The sequence below is a fragment of the Ranitomeya variabilis genome, chromosome 3 (genome assembly GCF_051348905.1).
Source record: "Ranitomeya variabilis isolate aRanVar5 chromosome 3, aRanVar5.hap1, whole genome shotgun sequence".
Lineage (NCBI taxonomy): Eukaryota > Metazoa > Chordata > Amphibia > Anura > Dendrobatidae > Ranitomeya > Ranitomeya variabilis.
In genome coordinates this window covers 638,036,191-638,060,311 of record NC_135234.1, presented here as the reverse complement: position 1 = coordinate 638,060,311, position 24,121 = coordinate 638,036,191, and the positions used below count along the sequence as shown (strand labels likewise).

Sequence of the window (24,121 nt, the reverse complement as noted above, 5' to 3'; positions counted from 1 at the left end):
TCAGCTTTTAACCCTAGCAATCATGTGAAGATCCTATAGACACATCAGGAAAAGGCCACCCGATATCAGTATAGTGTGAACAGGAAACAAATCCAATCCTGGTTTCTTAAAAAAAAACAAAAAAACCCCAAAGACATCAGAATGATGCTGAACCAATAATGCGACATCTACATGAGGTTCAATAGATATGTATACTTAGTACTCTAAGAGCACAGAACTAAACTGTGTAATTCATGTGACAGCATTCAATAGTCACTAACCTACAGCCATACAAACAGAAGCGTTCACAGCAGCACTCAGGTATACTCCATCGGGAACACCATTAATATTTGTCTGGGAAAATGTACTGACATTAGAACACTACACATGAATAGCCCATGGGTGACACTGAATGTACCTTCTTCCCTGTGCTCATTGCTTAGATAGGAGCACGCTGCATTTATAACAGCAGATATTGATCAGATGACTCCCTAATATCCAACACTGCCTTAACCAAGAATACAGTCTGTCATATGATAAGGTCAGGATTGACTATAAGATGTCATCCTGGCTGGTTATGGGAATGTGGGTGTGTTCATTGCTGCCATTTTCTGGATTAATTTTCCTTTATTTCCATTTCCATAAACTCTTTACATCATTGTGCAAAACAAAGCGGTCCAAACTAATTTTAATGAAAATTAAAAGGGAAAACACATTTAATATTTAACATAATGGACTGCTGATTTACACCTTAATTTACAACAATGGTCTTTCTCCCGTGGGCACAGCAAGGCCTGTACACATTACTTTGAGCATCACTGTATTTGATAACAGATTACCATGCACCCTTATTTAATCCAATTAAATGCCCCCCTTCCCATCCCCCACTACAGTTAGGTCCAAAATGTCTTTTTCCATAATAAGTTGTGTGTATCATCATTTGATTATCCTATCTGAATCTTGAAGCATCACAGTATAAAACACGTGTAGGACGGGAAACTTCTCACACTATCATACAGCCTGGTCCCTTCAGCTCCACAATGAGAATAATGTCCCCATATTTGATCATGCAGAGAACATGAATCGTGTGACAGGCAGCATTCTCATCTGACAGCTTCAGTATTTATTTATCCCAAATATTCGTACTCCGTGGAATTGTGGGAGTTTGGGAAGGAGGACACTGAGCAGCGACAAGGTGTTGATAAAGAAATGGACAGCATCGTATTTGGTGTAGAAGCTGGCAAGGAGGTATCTGGTGGAGAGAAAACACAAGAATCCATCACTTAGACAATTTCTACTTCAAGATCTCATATCAATAACATTCTGCAAAATGAAAGTTGCAAAAAATCTTTCCTAGACTGGTCAGTCACTCACCGCCCCATAGCCTAAACATAAGTTCAGATATTTCTGTACATACGGTGCCAGAGCCTTTAGGCTGAGATTCAATTCTAAATGTTTGGTTGCAAGATTACAGCCTGTAGATAAAGACCAATAATTTTTTCGGGACAGACCCTGTTAACTAAAGGTACCATTACACTAAACGACTTACCAACGATCACGACCAGCGATACGACCTGGCCGTGATCGTTGGTAAGTCGTTGTGTGGTCGCTGGGGAGCTGTCACACAGACAGCTCTCTCCAGCGACCAACGATCAGGGGAACGACTTCGGCATCATTGAAACTGTCTTCAACGATGCCGAAGTCCCCCTGCAGCACCCGGGTAACCATCGGGTTACTAAGTGCAGGGCCGCGCTTAGTAACCCGATATTTACCCTGTTTACCATTGTAAAAGTAAAAAAAAAACAAAAAACAAAACACTACATACTCACATTCTGATGTCTGTCACGTCCCCCGCCGGCGTCCACAGGGTTAAAACTGCTTTCTGCAGGAGCGCTGCTAATGCACGCGCTGCTGCCGAGAGCTTCCCTGCACTGAATGTGTCAGCGCCGGCAGTAACAGCGGTGACGCTCTGCTTTATGGCCGGCGCTGACACAATCAGTGCAGGGAAGCTTTCGGCAGCAGCGCGTGCATTAGCAGCGCTCCTGCAGAAAGCAGTTTTAACCCTGTGGACGCCGGGGGACGTGACAGACATCAGAATGTGAGTATGTACTGTTTTTTTTTTTTACTTTTACAATGGTAACCAGGGTAAATATCGGGTTACTAAGCGCGGCCCTGCGCTTAGTAACCTGATATTTACCCTGGTTACAAGTGAACACATCGCTGGATCGGCATCACACACACCGATCCAGCGATGACAGCGGGTGATCAGCGACCAAAAAATGGTCCTGATCATTCCCCAACGACCAGCGATCTCCCAGCAGGGGCCTGATCGTTGGTCGCTGTCACACATAATGAGATCGTTAGCGGGATCGTTGCTACGTCACCAAAAGCGTGACGTTGCAACGATATCATTAACGATATCGTTATGTGTGACTCAGCCTTAAGGTGTCAGATGAGCCAACAAATCATCTTTGTCACCTCCATGAAAAAAAAAAGTATTGTGGGGGAAAGCTGATCGAAAACGTCAGTAGCATGTTCCCCAGCTTGCAAGTGCCTGACAATGATAGAAGTTAAAGAGTTATCTCCTAGCTTACTAATGACTGGCGGTCTGACTGCTGGGACACCAAGAGATCCAAAGAACAAACTTTGGGACCCGGGAACGTAGCTCTGCAGAGCTCGGTCTTGAATGGAGCTGAGATCTGCAAGCTCAACCTCCATTTCAATGCAGGAGAAAGCCGAGCAATGTGCTGGGAAAATACCAGCAACCCTATAGAAAATGAATGGAGCAAACTTCGTGCCATTTAAAATTTTTGTAGCCTATTTGTATCACAGTGAGTCCGACAGCAGGGCTTGTAGCCCGTGTCTCTTTCTTTAAAGCACCACTCCAGCGTTTTTATTGCGGTGGTGGAATGGTGCTACTAAACTAAGTTCTCTGACTTGGTCTTCTGCTTACCAGCCAGCATCTTCAGATGTTCCCGTGCCACCATCTTGTGACCAGTACTTCTGACTGACCTGAGGTAACAGTAACGGGCTCTCAATGTAAAGTCTATGAGACCCTTGTTCTTCCTCTCAGACTTGTGTTAAGTTGTGATTTCAGCATTGCACCAAACACTGTAGCGATCTGGCAGGTCACACACAACTGGAGACCGACCAAAGTGGATAACAAAAGAAGACGGTGACTCATAAGTATAAGATTAGGGGATGGGAACTTAGTTTAGTAGCACCACTCCAGCTCTGTAAAAAAAAATTGCTGGAGTGGTGCTTTAAGCAAACTATGCTGATCTACTACCAGTAGATATTTGATTTGGTCAAAAAACAGTTTAGAGGAAGATAAAGGTTACCAAGCCTACCTACCATCAGATCCTACTCACTGGCAGATCTGACTGATAACCCATTCTACAGACACTGTAGAAACCACAAGGTGTCCGTATCTTTTAAGGATTACGCACTATCTTCGGTTAATTTGGGATATGGAATTAATCGGGCTATTTCTTATTAAACACCAGTTTAATACAACGGAAAGTGTCCACTAAAAGCTGTTAAAAACATGTTCTGCCATAGTAACAATTACCATTGTGTAACCTGCAGAACCTGCTCCACAAAGGACGTGAAACCAGCTGTATAATCATGTCAGACTCCACTCAGTGCGTCTCCAAAGAGGATTACATAAATTACAATATTCAGGCAAGAATGACTTCAGAAGATTTGTCATGCCTAGGTATAGCTAGCTCGTATGAAACATATACATCAGAAAAAACAGAGGGAGCTATGGCTTAAAAAGGTAAACATTTTATTTAATTCAATATGTAAAAACATACATGAAGATGCTGAGAATAAAAAAGGGGAGAGAACAATCTCTCAGCAGGGACACAGTGTACAATATAAGCGGACCAGCCTATGGAGGGTAAGGTGCTAAGGAGGCCTTTATAGAAGTCAGATGCAGCGACAAAGCTTGCAATATACAAAAGGTTTAAGGTGCAAGTGCAGCTTAAAGTGCGATTGAATATGAAGGGTTAATTGCCCTAGGTATAAAGGATCCCCCAGAAAAACAGATATGCGCTCAATAGCGTGGTTACATTACCTCCGTGGGCATGGACCGGTCCATGCCCACGGAGGTAATGTAACCACGCTATTGAGCGCATATCTGTTTTTCTGGGGGATCCTTTATACCTAGGGCAATTAACCCTTCATATTCAATCGCACTTTAAGCTGCACTTGCACCTTAAACCTTTTGTATATTGCAAGCTTTGTCGCTGCATCTGACTTCTATAAAGGCCTCCTTAGCACCTTACCCTCCATAGGCTGGTCCGCTTATATTGTACACTGTGTCCCTGCTGAGAGATTGTTCTCTCCCCTTTTTTATTCTCAGCATCTTCATGTATGTTTTCACATATTGAATTAAATAAAATGTTTACCTTTTTAAGCCATAGCTCCCTCTGTTTTTTCTGATGTATAATATTCAGGCAAGGTCTACAATTCTAATAGGTTTAAACAGCAACAAGTCTATATGAATCATAACCCTTAGGCCATGTTCATACACAACAGGTCATTTCTATAATGATGTTACACTATAGTGGCGGCAATTCCCAGCTGTTGTCTTGGGATGCAGTGACATTATGGCCAACACGTCATGAAATCCAGATATAACTCTGTAAAACACCAATTTTGGCTTGGCTGATAAACAAAATCTAATAAAGAGCATTTAAAGAATTGTAATAGTTAAGGGAAGAAAACAGTAAAAAATAAGGTGTTCTGAATACTTACAAAACAATCGGAGTTATAGTGAGAAACTTGCGGGAAGAAGTAAATTGCAGGCCATAGTCCATCTGCTCCCAATGAGTAAGAAGCCGAGCTTTACCCTGATCGGGGGTTTCAAACGGGGTGCCTTTCACTGTGTGCAGGAATAGGTACATGACCTGTAGTGTAAGTCACAGAAGAGGAGATTATTCTTGAGCCATATACTCTATATGAACATTTATAACAGCGCCACTCCCTTATTATCCCACAATGTCTACAACTGAGGGTCATCCATCCTAAGGGAACATGCCAACGATCATGAAAGAGCAGCGCTTTGGAATCAGCGTATTTTCGCTGCATAAAAATGCGGAGTTCAATCATGCAGTTAAATCCGTATGTGTTCATTGAACAATGCGGATTTACCGCATCCAATACATTTTAGTGTGGAAATTTTTGTAGTGGAGACTAGCGTCTCCGCTGCAGATAACCGACATGCTGCGGCTCGTAGTTTACGCAGCACCAAAGAAGCACATTGGGCATGGGATTTCTGTATATCCCCCCACCAGGCTTGTATCATAGAACGCAGCGTTTGGAACACAGAGCAGGTTAGCTCGTGGGCACGTACCCTTAGGTTACGTTCCCATGAGGAGTTTTTTTATGTTGTGTATTTTAGAAAAAATGCAAGATATAGATATATATAGATATCTATCTATATATCGATATCTATATATATCAATATCTATATATCAATATAATCTATACATATATAGATATCTATATACATATATCGATATCTATATATCTATATACATATATCGATATCTATATACATATATCGATATCTATATACATACATCGATATCTATATCTATATACATCGATATCTATATATATCTATATCTCTATATATCTTTATCTCTCTCTCTATATATATATCTCTATCTCTCTCTCTCTCTATATATATATATATATATATATATATATATATATATATATATATATATATATATATATATATATATATATGTATATATGTATATGTATATATATATATATATATATATATATATATATATATATATATATATATATATATATATATATATATACATATATATATCTATCTATCTACATATATATATATATCTATCTATCTCTATATATTAAAAGAAATTTGGAGTACCAAACCAGAGTATAGTGTAAAAAAAAACAAACAAAAAATCCCAGAAGTTTATTATTAATCACATAACATGACAAAAAGCTAATACATAAAAATTAGAAGGTTTGAGGCAAAGGCACATGGCGTCAAAAACGTTACACAGCCACAAACATAATGACAGGCATTCAAGTAAATCAACAGTGTACATAGGGGTTCAGAAAAGTGATATTATCCTATACATAACATACAGATCATTAGGTCCCATCAGGGGAAATACCACCAAATGATGAATAGGAATACCAAGGTAATCAGATGTATACCTATACCATGATGTATACTAAAAGATAGCAGCAACAACCACGATGTGCAGACAGAAGTAAAAGTAATGAAGTTTGTGGAGGCACTATCTTAGGGAAACATAGTGTAAATAATCAAGAAAGAAATATCTCACCCATGGTAACCTGTATGTGAATGTGCAGACAGCAGCAGCCTCGACGTGCGTTTCGCGTGGGCTTCTTCTGAGGGGGGGGGGGGGCTGTTATATCTATCCCTTCAGGATGGTTAAAGATTAAGGCCCAATTCACCCATTTTTTTCAGCACTCTGGCATAAAACAGTTTGAAATGTTGGTTCTCCTTACAGCTGCGGTCAATTCTAACAACTTTTTTTTCTAAAAGTGGAGTGTAGGAGTTTTGGGGGCAAGAACCCAACACTTCCACCATATTTACTGTTGACAAAGATTGGCTGAACCTGCCAATATTGATGGGTTTCTTACACAATCTGTGTATTGGGGTACCGGGGAACTGATCGTCGGCCAATTGCTTTGTTCCCCCCTGGAGATAAACTGTTACCAGACATGTAGGCTTTGTCATACAGAACACAGGAGTGCTTGGCCGAATGAGCGCACCTGTACAGGGTAGAGATGGCTGTCTAACAGACAATTGGCCAAAGCATTGGTTGGCCGACAGTCTCTAATGTATATGACCGGCTTACGTCCACATGACTGAACACCAGTAATACATGCTGAATCTACGCAGAGTTCATGTATGACAACATTTCATATTCGAATTCAAATAAAACTGCACCAAATATATTTCTACATTACTCACAATATGAATACACGATGCAACTTACCAGATTGTGAATAACATTAGTCAGGGTCCAGACAACAGGAACGCTGAAGAAAGGAAAGCTCAAAAGGATGATGTGAAGAAATCCTACAAGAATGATGTAGGCCAGCCATATCCCTCGACTATTCAGTACCCGTGTATTGGGATTCACCTCACTATGCGCCACCCCAACATTCATCCTACAAGACAAAAATACATTTTTACATGCAAATGGAAACCGGGAGACATTCCTGTATTCGGTATCTCGTGGACAAACTGTGTAATATCTGGAGTATAGATAATGAATGTATGTGCCAGCTCTCAGTCTCATTAGCAAATAGTTTAATATTTAATCATAATAAGTGAAAATTTAAAATAACCTGCAGGTATAAAAGAACAAATCACTGATCAAAAACACTGTATATTACATACAAAACATATAAAAATTGAATACAGAGAAATGTATGCTTGGTTTTTATACGTTTTGTATGTTGATCAGTGACTTGTTCTTTTATGTCTGCAGACTATTTTGAATTTTCATTTGTTATTATAAATTATCAAATATTAAACTCCTTGCTGACATCACCTACAGTCGGCCCATACTATCATTTTCTATACTATATTTTCACATGTCTTGCTTCCATAAAATCAAATGTAAGATAAGCAGTTCCGATAATCATGAAGGCAATCCATCAAGTCAAGGTTTGTTTATTGTATCCATTGAAGGAGAATTATTACAGAGGAAGAGGTATTGCGCTGTGACTATGTGGAACATCAGAAAGGCTTCCACCATCAAAATACACAATTCACTGTGGAATCTTCCCTGCTGTGGGCTGATCATGATCATTGTGAGCCCCTGGTGATCACTAGAGGAAGCTGCTGAGATGTGCATGTTTCCCTGTAAAGTACATTATTGCTAAACCTCAAGTCACCTTCTTTTGCAGACCTCATTTCTGACTACAAGCCACCCCCCGTTACATTCTATTACATATATTATGCGTAAAAATGCATTAATTTTTGTTAAAAATGTGAAACTTGCATGTATTGTAATACATGGCAAGCTGTTCAATATGGGTCAGTGTCAACCTTGACATCAGTCCGGCTGTCTCCTCAGTCTTCAGACCCTCCTGTCCTCTGCCACAGGGACTTGATCATATTATCTGGACACACCTGAGATACTTAAATAACACCCGAGCATGCTCGAATAACACGTTGTCTGAGCACGTTCGCTCATCACTAGATATGATATGATCAGAATTGAGATAAAATTCACATTTAGGTAAAAACTGAAGGGACTGAAGCCTGAACCAAAAGGAAGTTGGCAGTTGGGATTGACAGTGAAGCGCAAGGCCCAGCTTGCAATGTATCGGAATACATGCAGCAGCAGCAGCAGAAGTAAAACATTACCAGGTATTACCACATGCAAGACATTTGTGCTGATGACCTGGCCTCCCACTTTATAGAGAAAATAGACAATATCCGTCAGGAAATTCGCTCCCAATCACAAAGTTCAGTGACTCCCATCCCTCCCTGCATCTCCCCTGGCTCACTCTCCGCATTTGATCCCATCACAGAAGAAGAAGTCTCCAGGCTCCTCTCTTCTTCTCGTCTGACTACATGCTCTACCGACCCCATTCCCTCTCATCTCCTCCAGTCTCTCTCTCCAGTCGTCACTACTCACCTAACTACAATCTTTAATCTCTCACTCTCCTCAGGCATTTTCCCGTCCTCCTTCAAACACTCTATCATTACTCCGTTACTAAAGAAACCCACCCTCGACCCATCCTGCACAAACAACTACAGACCGGTCTCCAATCTCCCCTTCATCTCTAAACGCTTGGAGCACCTGTTCTACTCCCGCCTTACCTGTTACCTCTCCACTCATTCCCTCCTAGACCCTTCACAGTCCGGCTTCCGCCCCTACACTCGACAGAAACTGCACTCATCAAAGTGACCAACGACCTTCTGACAGCAAAATGTAACGGTGACCACTCTTTGCTCATTCTTCTCGATCTTTCTGCAGCTTTCGACACTGTTGACCACCCTCTCCTACTCTCTAGGCTCCAGTCACTAGGCATTAAGGACACTGCTCTCTCCTGGTTCTCCTCCTATCTTTCTGACCGCTCCTTCAGTGTTCTGTTCTCTGGCTCCACTTCCTCTCCTCTTCCTCTCACTGTTGGGGTAACTCAGGGCTCAGTCCTTGGCCCTCTTCTCTTCTCCCTCTACACGGCCCCAATTGGACAGACCATCAGCAGATTTGGCTTTCAGTACCATCTTTATGCCGACGACACACACCTATACATGTCATCCCCTGGCCTTACTCCTGCTATACTACAGAACACCACTGACTGTCTGTCCGCAGTCTCCGACATCATGTCCACTCTCTATCTGAAACTCAACCTCTCCAAAACTGAACTTCTTCTGCTCCCACCATCTACTAACCTCCCTAAACCTGACGTTTCCCTCTCTGTGGGTGGCACCATAATAACACCTCGGCAGCAGGCGCGCTGTCTGGGTGTTATGTTTGACTCCGATCTCTCCTTCACATCCCATATACAATCTCTTGCCCACTCATGCCGCTTACACCTAAAGAACATCTCTATAATCCGCCCTTTTCTCACTATAGAAACAACGAAAACCCTCACTGTCGCCCTGATCCACTCCCGCCTGGACTACTGCAACGCTCTATTAATTCGAGTGAGGGGGAGGCCACTTTCCCCTCTCCAGTCTATCCTTACTGCAGCAGCCAGGGTTGTCTATCTAGCTAATCGTTACTCAAACGCGTCCGCTCTTCGCCAGTCATTACACTGGCTGCCCATTCATTACAGAATACAATTCAAAGTACTTGTTCTCACCCACAAAGCTCTCCACAGTGCGGCACCCCCTTACATCTCCTCCCTCATTTCTGTCTATCGGCCTAACCAACCTCTGCAAATGACTTTCGACTAACCTCTGCTCTAATCCGTACCTCCCACTCCCGACTCCAAGACTTCTCCCGTGCTGAGCCAATTCTCTGGAATGCTCTAGCCCAAGAAATTAGGACCATCCACAATTTGCATAGTTTTAGATGCTCCCTCAAAACACATTTGTTCAGAGCGGCCTATCATGTTCCCTAATCAGTTATTTTGTTTGTGTGTAGCCCATTTACTACTTCCATCTACCCCCCACTCCCTGAAGATGGCTGGACCATCATTGTAAATACATCATTGTAAATACACACCTGTACTTTGTATCTCCCCACCTCATTGTAGATTGTAAGCTCTCACGAGCAGGGTCGTCTTGTGTTGTTACTTATGACTGTTGTGTTTGAAGCTGTTAAACTGTAAAGCTATATAAATAAAGATTATTATTATTATTATTAAGGCACAGCTGCAAAGGGGCTATGGTGTTCTAGGAATTCAGGGAGGGTCAGACATACGTTGAGGCCATTAATAAAGATAGCAAAATTTCTAGGAAACACCCTTTAAAAAGGTTTGAACATGAGGAGCACATGTGGACATTGTAAGCACGAACCATCAATTTACATTCCTGGAATTGACCTTTAAAGTTTTTAATAGGAAACCACTAGGGCTACTAGCGTTAGGGATAAAGCCGTCTATATAGGAAATATACTGATATTTTGAGACACGCAATTTTGGGGGTGACAGGTTCCCTTTAAAGGGGTTGTCTGGTCACGAGATGATGATGATTTTACTTACTATAGTCACAACAGCCACAAACTATGGCTCAAGAATCAAAATCATATACTACTACACACCGCAACAAAATGATACCTTTTTTTCCCTTCACAATCCACCCTACCCTTCTAAAAAAAAAGTCAATAAATCATAAGTACAGGGTGGAGCGCGGTAATTTGCTTTTTTGCACTGCATGCTGTGGCGGCACTGTCGGTCGAAGAGAGGGGAGAGTGGGTGTGGCTTACAGTGGCTGATGGGAGATTTGTATTCCTCCGCCTTTCAGTTGCCATCATGCAGTGGACACGTGAGGCGAGGTCATTTTGTGTTGAAGCGTATTTTTCAAATGCCCACTCGATCATTGCAGTGCAGCGTGCTTTTCGTTTACAATTCGCTGTTCCTCCACGCGGACGTGTTCCTGGACGGCAATCAATTGTAAATTGGGTGAATGCATTCAGAACAGCAGGGAATGTGTCATGTGTACGAAGGGGACCTGAGAGAAGGATTACAACACCACAAAACATCGAGAGAGTTAGAGAGCAGTACTGCAATCTCCGAAACGCTCTGCTCGGAAGCAATCATTTGCTCTTGGCATTTCAAGACGTTCTCTCCACCGGATTCTTCATGATGAACTGAATTTTCACCCGTATAAAATGTGCGTGGTCCAACAATTGTCAGCACGGGACTATTTGACACGGCGGACCTCTTGTGAAGACATGTTAGCAACGATACCCCGTGACGCAATTGTGTTTTTTTCTGATGAGGCACATTTTCACCTCAGTGGGTGTGTAAACAAACAAAATATGCGTTACTGGAGTGAAACAAACCCCAGAGAAGTTCACGAGAGACCTCTGCATTCGGACCGCGTCACTGTGTGGTGCGCCATATCACGAGTAGGCATCATTGGTCTTTACTTTTTTCAGGAAAACGGTCGTGCCATAACTGTGAACTCCGAACGGTACTTGTCTATGATACAGGATTATTTTCAGCCGGCTCTTGAGGCAATGGAACTAGAGGATACATGGTTCCAACAGGATGGTGCCACTGCACAGACAGCGAGGGTTACCATGAATTGTTTGAGGCAAATGTTTCCTGGACGGCTTAGGCTACGTTCACATTTGCGGTCAGCGCCGCAGCGTCGGGCGCCGCAGCGGCGCCGCATGCATCATGCGCCCCTATATTTAACATGGGGGCGCATGGACATGCGGTGCACTTGCTTTTTGCGCCGCATGCGTCCCTGCGGCGCCCGCGTCGGGGCGCCGAGGACGCAGCAAGTTGCATTTTTGCTGCGTCCAAAATCAATGGAAAAAAGGACGCATGCGGCGCAAAACGCAGCGTTGTGCATGTGTTCACATTTGCGCTGTGCGTTGCGGCGGCGGCGCTGCGGCGCACACCGCAAATGTGAACGTAGCCTTATCTCTTTGAGGGGAGATGTGAACTGGCCAGCACGCTCACCAGATTTAGCCCCATGCGATTTTTTTCCTTTGGGGTTACCTGAAGTCTAAGGTGTATATCAACCGTCCCAACACCTTGGAAGACCTAAGGAACAATATTGAAGCTGAAATTGGCAGAATACCAGTGGACATGCTTGTTAGAGTTCATGAAAACTTCAGAAAACGTATGCAGCAGTGTGTGGATAGCGAAGGTTGACATTTGCCAGATACACTATTTAAAACCATGTAATTTAAAAATTCCATTACTGTTCAGTATAATTAAAATATAAAATAAATTTTTCTAATGATCATAATTTTTTTATTTCATTCCCAAATCAGCAAATTACCGCGCTCCACCCTGTACGTTAAAATAGTAACCGATAAAAATAACAACCTATACCATAAAATCAAGCGCTGGTATGGCTTTATCAGAAGAGAGAAAATATATGACACAAAAATGCCCTTTTTCCCCCCATAAAACATTTTAAATGACCAAAAGTAAAACAAAAGAAGTAAATAAAAAACCCTAAACATTCAGTATTGCAGCAAACATATCGAGCCATAAAGTAATGTTAACTTGATATTTTGTATTTTATGGTAAATTTTATAATAAATGCAAAAAACAACAACAGAATTGCTGAAGGGCTTTTTTGTGACAAAAAAAAAAAATTACAACTCATACCCTAAAAAAAAACAGAACACGCCCTCATACTTCTATAGTGATGGGAATATTATAAAAAATTACTTAGGTCATTAACCCCTTTCTGACCTCGGACGGGATAGTACGTCCGAGGTCAGATCCCTTGCTCTGATGCGGGCTCCGGCGGTGAGCCCACATCAAAGCGGCATTTAACTAGCGCATCCGGCCAGAAATGCACACATCGCTGACCCCCGTCACGTGATCGGGGGTGAGTAATGCGTTGGCATGACAACCAGAGTTCTATTGAAGACCTCTATGGTTGTTGATGCCGGATTGCTGGGAGCGCCACCCTGTGGTCGGTGCTCATAGCAATGCAACAATTCTACTACATAGAGGCGATCTGAGCATTGCTCCTATGTAGCAGAGCCAATCGAGTTGTGCCAGCTTCTAGCCTGCCATGGAGGCCATTGAAGTATGGCAAAGGTAAAAAAAAAAAAAATGTTTTAAAAAAAATATGAAAAAAAATAAAAAAATATAAAAAAGTTTAAATCACCCACCTTTCGCCCCATTCAAAATAAAAAAATCAAATATACACATATTTGGTATTGCCGCGTTCAGAATCGCCCGATCTGTCAATAAAAAAAAGGATTAACCTGATCGCTAAACGGCGTAGCGAGAAAAAAATTTGAAATGCCAGAATTAAGTTTTTTTTGTCGCCGCAACATTGCATTAAAATGCAATAACGGGCGATCAAAAGATCGTATCTGCACCAAAATGGTTTAATGAAAAACGTCAGCTCGGCACGCAAAAAATAAGCCCTCACCCTACCCCAGATCATGGAAAATGGAGGTATCAGAAAATGGCGCAATTTGTCTTTTTAGCAAAGTTTGGAATTATTTTTCACCACTTAGATAAAACATAACGTAGACATGTTTGGTGTCTATGAACTCGTAATGACCTGGAGAATCATAATGGCAGGTCAGTTTTAGCATTTAGTGAACCTAGGAATAAAGCCAAACAAAAACAAGTTTGGATTGCACTTTTTTTTGCAATTTCACCGCACTTGGAATTTTTTTCCTGTTTTCTAGTACATGATATGGTAAAACCAATGATGTCGTTTAAAAGTACAACTCGTCCCGCAAAAAATAAGCCCTCACATGGCCAAATTGACGGAAAAATAAAAAAGTTATGGCTCTGGGAAGGAGGGGAGCGAAAAATGAAAACACCCCTGGTCATGAAAAGGTTAATCAAATGGGGCTGATCCACAGAGTGGACCCTTCACTGGATTGTTTTCTTATTTAAGCGGAGTATCGCCTCAGTTTCTGTAGATTCTGGAATGTTTTTTATTTTTCTTCTCTGCCCCCCATTCCTATGTTACGCCCTGCACTGACAAGACTGTAAATTATCCATTCAATCATGCGATGTGTCACTTACTGGGTTGCTTGGTGTCATTTTTATAAAATTCCTGTTTTATCAGCAGATCATCAGCTGCGGACTAGTGCCATGTAGTCCTCCGTATTCATGAGCTCAGTATAACCCCGCCCCCGATTGTGCACTCTGTACATGGGCAGAGAGCTGTCAGTCAGTGGTGTGGGCGGGGTTATACTGAGCTCAGCATTCAGCCGAGAATACAGGGATTGCAGCAAAGTAAGTGACACATTGCTGGAATCAGGGTCTCTGCCACAGTACTAATGCTACGTGTGCCGATTACATAGACTCCAGTGTGATATCTGCGGACTATGGGGCGGGACCATGATCCTTGGGACCATGATCCTTGCCATCTGCAGCCGCCATGAATGGCTGCTTCCAGAGAACAATAGAATGCCGCCCATAGCACTATAGGCTTAGTGCACGCTGGGAGACTGTGCTGCGCTCATTCAATGTAGCAGGAAGCAGCCATATTACTCACTCAACCCAACCGACAAAACGCATTACTGTGAACGAACGTCATGAGTGACTCCGGCGACAACCGCCGTCACATAAAGGGCCATGTAGCCGTGCACCGCTCACTCCCGCTCCGCATCACCGCCTGCAGCAGTCACCTGTAGCTGGGGCCTCCGCCTGTCACCGGTCTCCAGGAAACGCCACCACTTCCGGTAGGAATGTGCCCGAGGGCGGAGTCAGCATGACGACTAAAGCCTGCAAGATGGCGTCGCTCACCGATTGGTTTAGCGTAATGACGTACATTTTCTGCGCATCACATCTGATTGGCTCATTGTGCTGGTGACGTAAAGTCTGATGATTGGTTAACATCGTAAGGCAATTGACCTATTGCTTAGCTTACGTCTCACGTGTCCCGGTGCTGTGTGTTGAGTAGTACCGCGTGAACCGAACCGTTGTAATCACCGGTTGATTTAGCGAAACGAGTGCCGTCTTGTAGTGTCGGTAAGGGAACAACGTAATCGAAATTTCCCGCGCTTTCCTATTGACGTGACGTCACGTGTGCGCCGGACCAGTCGCTATCGGCTTTTCTCAGGGAAGCTCACCCAAGTGTGAGGTAAAAACATGGCGGACATCGTAGACATTCACAAGCTGAAGGTAAGAATGCAAGAGCAAGTGAAGGTGGAGACGGCGGAAAGTCGGGAAATAACGGCATGTGCGCAGAGCGGGGCTGGTGTAGGAGAGACGCTCCAGGAACCAGAACTGCCGCATCCAGGCGCTGCTCCGCTGCGGCTACTGGGGCGTTATATAGTGTGAACTGTGTCCAGGGCCGGTTTTAGGCAAAGTGGGGCCCTAGGCAAAAGTTTAAAATGGGGCCACAAATGCTAACAAATTGCACCATCACACAGAAATATTTTGGTTGTAGTTACGTACGCCGATTTCAGGCCACTAAACGAGTGTGATTAACCCCTTCATGACCCAGCCTATTTTGGCCTTAATGACCTTGCCGTTTTTTGCAATTCTGACCAGTGTCCCTTTATGAGGTAATAACTCAGGAACGCTTCAATGGATCCTAGCGATTCTGAGATTGTTTTTTCGTGACATATTGGGCTTCATGTTAGTGGTAAATTTAGGTCGATAATTTCTGAGTTTATTTGTGAAAAAAACGGAAATTTGGCAAAAATTTCGCAATTTTCACATTTTGAATTTTTATTCTGTTAAACCAGAGAGTTATGTGACACAAAATAGTTAATAAATAATGTTTCCCACATGTCTACTTTACATCAGCACAATTTTGGAAACAAATTTTTTTTTTGCTAGGAAGTTATAAGGGTTAAAATTTGACCAGTGATTTCTCATTTTTACAACAAAATTTACAAAACCATTTTTTTTAGGGACCACCTCACATTTGAAGTCATTTTGAGGGTTCTATATGGCTGAAAATACCCAAAAGTGACACCATTCTAAAAACTGCACCCCTCAAGGTGCTCAAAACCACATTCAAGAAGTTTATTAACCCTTCAGGTGTTTCACAGCAGCAGAAGCAACATGGAAGGAAAAAATGAACATTTAACTTTTTAGTCACAAAAATGATCTTTTAGCAACAATTTTTTTATTTTCCCAAGGGTAAAAGGAGAAACTGGACCACGGACGTTGTTGTCCAATTTGTCCTGAGTACGCTGATACCTCATATGTGGGGGTAAACCACTGTTTGGGCGAACGGCAGGGCTCGGAAGGGAAGGAGCGCCATTTGACTTTTTGAATGAAAAATTGGCTCCAATCTTTAGCGGACACCATGTCGCGTTTGGAGAGCCCCCGTGTGCCTAAACATTGGAGCTCCCCCACAAATGACCCCATTTTGGAAACTAGACCCCCCAAGGAACTTATCTAGAAGCATAGTGAGCACTTTAAACCCCCAGGTGCTTCACAAATTGATCCGTAAAATTGAAAAAGTACTTTTTTTTTCACAAAAAAATTATTTTAGCCTCAATTTTTTCATTTTCACATGGGCAACAGGATAAAATGGATCCTAAAATTTGTTGGGCAATTTCTCCTGAGTACGCCGATGCCTCATATGTGGGGGTAAACCACTGTTTGGGTGCACGGCAAGGCTCGGAAGGGAAGGCGCGCCATTTGACTTTTTGAATGGAAAATTAGCTCCAATCGTTAGCGGACACCATGTCACGTTTGGAGAGCCCCTGTGTGCCTAAACATTGGAGGTCCCCCACAAATGACCCCATTTTGGAAACTAGACCTCCCAAGGAACTAATCTAGATGTGTGGTGAGCACTTTGAACCCCCAAGTGCTTCACAGAAGTTTATACCGCAGAGCCGTGAAAATAAAAAATAATTTTTCTTTCCTCAAAAATGATTTTTAGCCCAGAATTTTATATTTTCCCAAGGGTAACAGGAGAAATTGGACCCCAAATGTTGTTGTCCAGTTTGTCCTGAGTACGATGATACCCCATATGTGGGGGTAAACCACTGTTTGGGCGCACGGCAGGGCTCGGAAGGGAAGGCACGCCATTTGGCCTTTTGAATGGAAGATTAGCTCCAATCATTAGCGGACACCATGTCGCGTTTGGAGAGCCCCTGTGTGCCTAAACATTGGAGCTCCCCCACAAGTGACCCCATTTTGGAAACTAGACCTCCCAAGGAACTAATCTAGATGTGTGATGAGCACCTTGAACCCCCAAGTGCTTCACAGAAGTTTATAACGCAGAGCCATGAAAATAAAAAATAATTTTTCTTTTCTCAAAAATGATTTTTTAGCCCAGAATTTTATATTTTCCCAAGGGTAGCAGGAGAAATTGGACCCCAAAAGTTGTTGTCCAGTTTCTCCTGAGTACGCTGATACCCCATATGTGGGGGTAAACCACTGTTTGGGCACAAGTCGGGGCTCGGAAGGGAGGTAGTGACGTTTTGAAATGCAGGCTTTGATGGAATGGTCTGCGTGCGTCACATTCCATTTGCAGAGCCCCTGATGTGCCTAAACAGTAGAAACCCCCCACAAGTGACCCCATTTTGGAAACTAGACCCCCAAGAAACTTATCTAGATATGTGGTGAGCACTTTGAACCCCCAAGTGCTTCACAGAAGTTTACAACGCAGAGCCGTGAAAATAAAAAATCATTTTTCTTTCCTTAAAAATGATGTTTTAGCAAGCAATTTTTTATTTTCACAAGGGTAACAGGAGAAATTGGACCCCAATAGTTGTTGCCCAGTTTGTCCTGAGTACACTGATACCCCATATGTGGGGGTAAAACACTGTTTGGGCACAAGTCGGGGCTCGGAAGGGAGGTAGTGACGTTTTGAAATGCAGGCTTTGATGGAGTGGTCTGCGTGCGTCACATTCCATTTCCAGAGCTCCTGATGTGCCTAAACAGTAGAAACCCCCACAAGTGACCCCATTTTGGAAACTAGACCCCCCAAGGAACTTATCTAGATGTATAGTGAGCACTTTGAACCCCCAAGTGCTTCACAGAAGTTTATAACGCAGAGCCGTGAAAATAAAAAATCATTTCATTCCTCTAAAATTATGTTTTAGCAAGCAATGTTTTATTTTCGCAAGGGTAACAGGAGAAATTGGACCCCGATAATTGTTGCCCAGTTTGTCCTGAGTATGCTGGTACCCCATATGTGGGGGTAAACCACTGTTTGGGCACACGTCGGGGCTCGGAAGGGAGGGAGCACCATTTGACTTTTTGAACGCAAGATTGGCTGGAATCAATGGTGGCGCCACGTTGCGTTTGGAGACCCCTGATGTGCATAAACAGTGGAAACCCCTCAATTCTAACTCCAACACTAACCCCAACACACCCCTAACCCTAATCCCAACCCTAACCCCAACACACCCCTAACCCTAATCCCAACTCTAGCCATAACCCTAATCACAACCCAACCCCATCACACCCCTAACCACAACCCTAACCACAACCCTAATCCCAACCCTAACCCTAATCCCAACGCCAACCACAACTTTAACCCCAACATACCCCTAACCCTCACCATAACCCTAACCACAAGCCTATTCTTAATCCTATTTCCAACCCTAGCCCTAATTCCAACCCTAACTCTAATTCCAACCCTAAGGGTATGTTTCCACGGTAAGTAAACGCTGCTTGTTTGACGCTGCAGCGTCAAACAAGCAGCGTCCAGATGTTCCAGCATAGTGGAGGGGATTTTATGAAAACCCGTCTCCACTATGCGTGGAAACCCGCACGCGGCGGCCCTGCGACTCCGGACATGCTGCGCGTCTTTTCAGATCGCAGCATGTCCGTACACCTTGCGGGGACGCAGCGTCCCCGCAAGGCATATCACAGGGCCCTATGGCGAGGGGTGCGATGATCCCGGATGTGTACTGTACACATCCGGCACCATCGCGTCCCAGAAAGGGGGCGGGGCTTCGCCGCTGCGGCGATACCGCAGCCCCTCCGGACCGTGGAGCCATACCCTTAGGCTATGTGCCCACGTTGCGGATTCGTGTGAGATTTTTCCGCACCATTTTTGAAAAATCCGCAGGTAAAAGGCACTGCGTTTTACCTGCGGATTTACCGCGGATTTCCAGTGTTTTTTATGCGGATTTCACCTGCGGATTCCTATTGAGGAACAGCTGTAAAACGCTGCGAAATCCGCACAAAGAATTGACATACTGCGGAAAATACAGCGCAGCATTTCCGCGCGGTATTTTCCGCACCATGGGCACAGCGGATTTGGTTTTCCATAGGTTTACATGGTACTGTAAACCTGATGGAACACTGCTATGAATCCGCAGTGGCCAATCCGCTGCGGATCCGCAGCCAAATCCGCACAGTGTGCACATAGCCTAATTCTAACGCTAACCCTAGTTCTAACCCTAACCCTACCCCTAACCCTAACCCTAGTTCTAACTCTAACCCTAGTTCTAACCCTAGTGGAAAAAAAAAATATTTTCTTTATTTTATTATTGTCCCTACCTATGGGGGTGATAAAGGGGGGGGTCATTTACTATTTTTTTATTTTGATCACTGTGATAAGTTTACCACAGTGATCAAAATGTACATGGAACGCATCTGCCGGCCGGCAGATTCGGCGGGCGCACTGAGCATGCGCCCGCCATTTTGGAAGATGGCGGCGCCCAGGGAGAAGACGGACCGACTTCGGGAGGCTTGGTAAGTATGAGGGGGTGGTGGGGGGGGTGGATCGGAGCACGGGGGGTGGATCGGAGCACGGGGGGAGCGGACAGGAGCACGGGGGAGCGGACAGGGGGACGGAGGGGGGTACCGGACAGAACGGAGGACTGGGGAGGAGATCGGGGGGGGCAGAACATGATTTCCAGCCATGGCAGATGCTATTGCAGCATCGGCCATGGCTGGATTGCAATATTTCACCATTTTCATAGGTGAAATATTGCAAATTGCTCTGATTGGCTGTTGCACTTTCAACAGCCAATCAGAGCGATCGTAGCCACGTGGGGGCAAAGCCACCCCCCCCTGGGCTGAAGTACAACTCCCCCTCTCCCTGCAGATCGGGTGAAATAGGAGTTAACCCTTTCACCCGATCTGCAGGGACGCGATCATTCTGTGACACAGCATATGCGTCACAGGTCGGATTGGCACAGATTTTCATGACGCATACGCTGTGTCACAGGTCGGGAAGGAGTTAACAATATTGAAGTAATTCGCCGCTTGTTTCCCGGCCTCTTTACATCGGCTGAGGAATAATGATGGGCTCAGAATAATCACTAGATGAATCTGTCCACATTCAGCATCATCTTAGCAGCAGCATATCTACAGTTTTCACTGGGCGATGTGCTGATGAGAACAATGATTTTTGTCCAGGCATAACCAATCCAATCACTTGATGAATATCTTGCATTTTACACTCCCCCTAGTCCTCTATATAGTATAATGTACTCCCCCTAGTCCTCTATATAGTATAATAGACTCCCCATAGTCCTCTATATAGTATAATAAACTCCCCATAGTCCTCCATATAGTATAATAGACTCCCCATAGTCCTCCATAGTATAAGACTCCCCATAGTCCTCCATATAGTATAATATATTCCCTCTAATCCTCCATATAGTATAAGGGTACTGTCACACTCTGCAACTTTCCAACGATCACGACCAGCGATACGACCTGGCCGTGATCGTTGGAAAGTCGTTGTGTGGTCGCTGGAGAGCTGTCACACAGACCGCTCTCCAGCGACCAACGATGCCGAAGGCCCCGGGTAACCAGGGTAAACATCGGGTTACTAAGCGCAGGGCCGCGCTTAGTAACCCGATGTTTACCCTGGTTACCATCGTAAAAGTAAAAAAAACCAAACCGTACATACTCACATTCCGGTGTCCGTCAGGTCCCTTGCCGTCTGCTTCCCGCTCTGACTGAGTGCCGCCGTAAAGTGAAAGCAGATCACAGCGGTGACGTCACCGCTGTGCTCTGCTCTTACTTTCCGGCCGGCAGTCAGTCAGAGCGGGAAGCAGACTGCGAGGGACCTGACGGACACCGGAATGTGAGTATGTACTGTTTTTTTTTTTTTTTTACTTTTACGATGGTAACCAGGGTAAACATCGGGTTACTAAGCGCGGCCCTGCGCTTAGTAACCCGATGTTTACCCTGGTTACAAGCGAACGCATCGTTGGATCGGTGTCACACACACCGATCCAACGATGACAGCGGGAGATCCAGCGACGAAAGAAAGTTCCAAACGATCTGCTACGACGTACGATTCTCAGCAGGGTCCCTGATCGCTGCTGCGTGTCAGACACAGCGATATCGTATGGATATAGCTGGAACGTCACGGATCGTACCGTCGTAGCGACAAAAGTGCCACTGTGAGACAGTACCCTAACGCACTCCCCATAGTCCTCCATAGAGTATAATAAACTCCCATAGTCCTCCAGAGTATAATGCAGTCCCCATATAGAATATAATACTGACATATAGTATAACGCAACCCCCCATAGAATATAATGCAGTCCTACAGCATTATGGCCACCATGTACTCACTCGCTCACTGATATAGATCGTATTCATGGGTGTGGAGAGCAGTGAATATTCATTCCCTTTAGTAGCTGGCACATGTGATCACCTAGCAGCAGGAAGCCGGCAGCTGCGGCTACTGTGACCGTTATTAAAGTGAAATGAATATTCACTGCTCTCCACTCCTATAGTCCCTCCCATCTCTCGGCACCGGCTTCAGTGCATAGTGGTGGGAGCGACTATGGGTGTGGGGAGTAGTGACTATGAATTTCTCTTTAGCAGCGGGCACAGGCTTTAGCCGCAGCAGCCGACTCCTGCCTCCTGTCACCCACTGCTCCTTCTTCACTGGCACCGGGCGAGCCCTTTTGACTCACGGGCCCCATAGCAGCTGCATGGTGTGCTGCTATTAGCGACACGCCACTGGCTGGGGGCAGGGGCGGACACTAATAGCTTGTTGCCCCTGTTCAAGAAATGTGTGTGGGCCCCCCTTCCTGCCTGATACACTGCTTATGATGATGGCAATCTGGCAATGGCACCCTGGAGCCTCGTGCTCTGAGAAACAAGTCAGATTGCCCTCATTATCACTGCCTTGCAAGCAGGGGTGTAGGGGCCCCTATAGCAAAAGTTCTATTTGGGCCCCACACCTCTAAAAAAAATATATATATATATATATATATATATATATATATATATATATATATATATATATATATATATATATATATATATATATATATATATATTGTTTGTAATAAATATATATGTTACACATAGATGCACATACATATACCTTATATGCAAACACACATACTGCAGTGTACATACATACATATACCGTACATACATACACACCCTGTACATACATACACACCCATAAATATACCGTACATACATACACACACATACACATACATATACTGTATATGCAAACACTCAGATACACATATATACTGTCATACATACATGTACTATACATACACACACGCATATACCAAGCAAACACACATACCGTACACACACATACCGTACACACACACCGTACATACATATACTGTACAGACACAGATACATACTGTCATACATACACGCATATACCGTACATACACATAGATACACATACATATACCGTACATGCATACAGGTACACATACTCGTACCGTACATACAAATACAGTTATATACACAAAGTATACACATACCGTACACACATACACATATACTGTACATACATGCACATAACCATACATACCGTATATACATACAAATATATCGCACATACAGATACACACATATTATACACAGACATACACATACACATATACTGTACATGCATACACAGATACACACAGAATCATACATATAGATACACGCATACTGTACATACACAGATGCACACATACATACATATACTGTACAAGCATATACATACACACATACTAATCTTGTACTGGTGATCAGAGGAGCCTTGGAGGAGGTCAGTTCAGCTGGAGAGGGTTGCAGAACTCACTGTCGGGGATGGGGCACAGAGCAGACTGATATCAGCCCCCTGGTGCTGCTGTGCTGTCCCGTGCAGTGAGCTCCTCCCCCATCTCTTCACAGTGAGGACGGAGATGCTGCAGCCTGCTGGGGACAGAACAGTGGAGGGAGCAGAAGACACACTGTAAGTCCTGCTGTTCCTGACTGCTGTGCTGTGGGGCCCCTGACTGTAGGGGTGAGTACTCACCAGTCACCAGGGACTCGCCATGCAGGAGAACAGAGACAGCAGCCAGTGAGCGCTCTCCTCAAGTCTGGTGAGGAAAGCGTTCATTGGCCAACGTCTCTCCCTGCATGACACGCCTCCCCCTTTTGAAGTCCTGCACTTCGCGCGACGCTTTCTCCCCAGCTGAGGGTGTTGGCAGGATTACAGGAGGGAATGACAGGGGCCTGATGCTACATGATACCGGGCCTGCCTGCAGGGGCCACCCTCCACCTCTCAGCCCCAGAGCAGTGGCATTGGCGGGCGGTATATCCGCCCCTGGCTGGGGGGCCCCTTGGGCAGAGGGGGCCCTAGGCAGCTGCCTAGTCTGCCTGCCCCTAATGCCGGCCCTGACTGTGTCATACCAATGAAATGTCCCAAACCACAAGTCTCCCCTTAGTCACACACACAGAAGACCTGAAAAGCTCAGTGACTGGTGTGTGCAGGCGGCGCCTCCATGGGAAAGCACAGTATGGAAAGGGAAAGAGGCGGAAACTAGAAAAAAACCATCTGATTTATCCCAGAGTTAAACAGTCCCTGCGCTGACGAATCTATCTCATTGGATGGATGTGATGAATAGATGATTTGCATATCACTTCTCTTAAACATGATGCTGTCCCATGCCGGCCATTAGGGGCGCCCTTCTGCCTGACCTGCTGCCCGCTGTCAGGTGAAATCCATCTCTAGCTGCAGTGACCGTGCAGGAACTGGGGATGTTGGTCTTATGTCCGTCACACTGCAGACAGTCCTATCAGAGAGGCAATGGCAGGAGCAATACAGGCTGGGGAGGAAGTTCAAGCACTTGTAGTGCTG

General features: G+C 44.3%; 2 protein-coding genes across 6 annotated transcripts in view; one reads left to right on the top strand and one right to left on the bottom strand.

The window, feature by feature from the left end:
- Positions 1-118: 118 nt before the first annotated feature.
- On the bottom strand, positions 119-14,897 carry ORMDL2 (ORMDL sphingolipid biosynthesis regulator 2). 4 transcript variants are annotated; one of them, XM_077297591.1, is made up of 4 exons: positions 14,772-14,897; positions 7,008-7,182; positions 4,744-4,895; positions 119-1,231 (listed from the first exon to the last, which is right to left on the bottom strand). In XM_077297591.1, the coding sequence occupies exons 2-4, from the start codon at positions 7,179-7,181 to the stop codon at positions 1,096-1,098; spliced, it is 462 nt and encodes a 153-aa protein (XP_077153706.1). In that variant the 5' UTR covers position 7,182; positions 14,772-14,897; the 3' UTR covers positions 119-1,095. The 4 variants fall into 4 exon arrangements, with proteins under 4 accessions (XP_077153706.1, XP_077153704.1, XP_077153705.1 ...); XM_077297589.1 differs by having other exon boundaries at positions 14,639-14,773; XM_077297590.1 differs by lacking the exon at positions 14,772-14,897 and adding an exon at positions 14,676-14,770.
- Positions 14,898-14,954: 57 nt separating this feature from the next.
- Positions 14,955-24,121, top strand: part of SARNP (SAP domain containing ribonucleoprotein) — a 164,134-nt gene continuing 154,967 nt past the window's right edge. For both annotated transcript variants that reach the window (XM_077297587.1, XM_077297586.1), the window contains exon 1: positions 14,955-15,267. In XM_077297587.1, the coding sequence (XP_077153702.1) occupies positions 15,235-15,267 (33 nt within the window). In that variant the 5' untranslated portion in view covers positions 14,955-15,234. The remainder of the gene's footprint in view (positions 15,268-24,121) is intronic.

Excerpts from the sequence above, each read along its gene's own strand:
- ORMDL2 (XM_077297588.1), bottom strand. The coding sequence starts at position 10,228 with ATGAGGTGGGGAGATACAAAGTACAG. Across the intron at positions 7,183-10,202 it reads TGGGGAGATACAAAGTACAG|GATGAATGTTGGGGTGGCGC; the intron begins GTGTGTATTTAC and ends TTTGTCTTGTAG. Across the intron at positions 4,896-7,007 it reads CTAATGTTATTCACAATCTG|GTCATGTACCTATTCCTGCA; the intron begins GTAAGTTGCATC and ends CTTACACTACAG.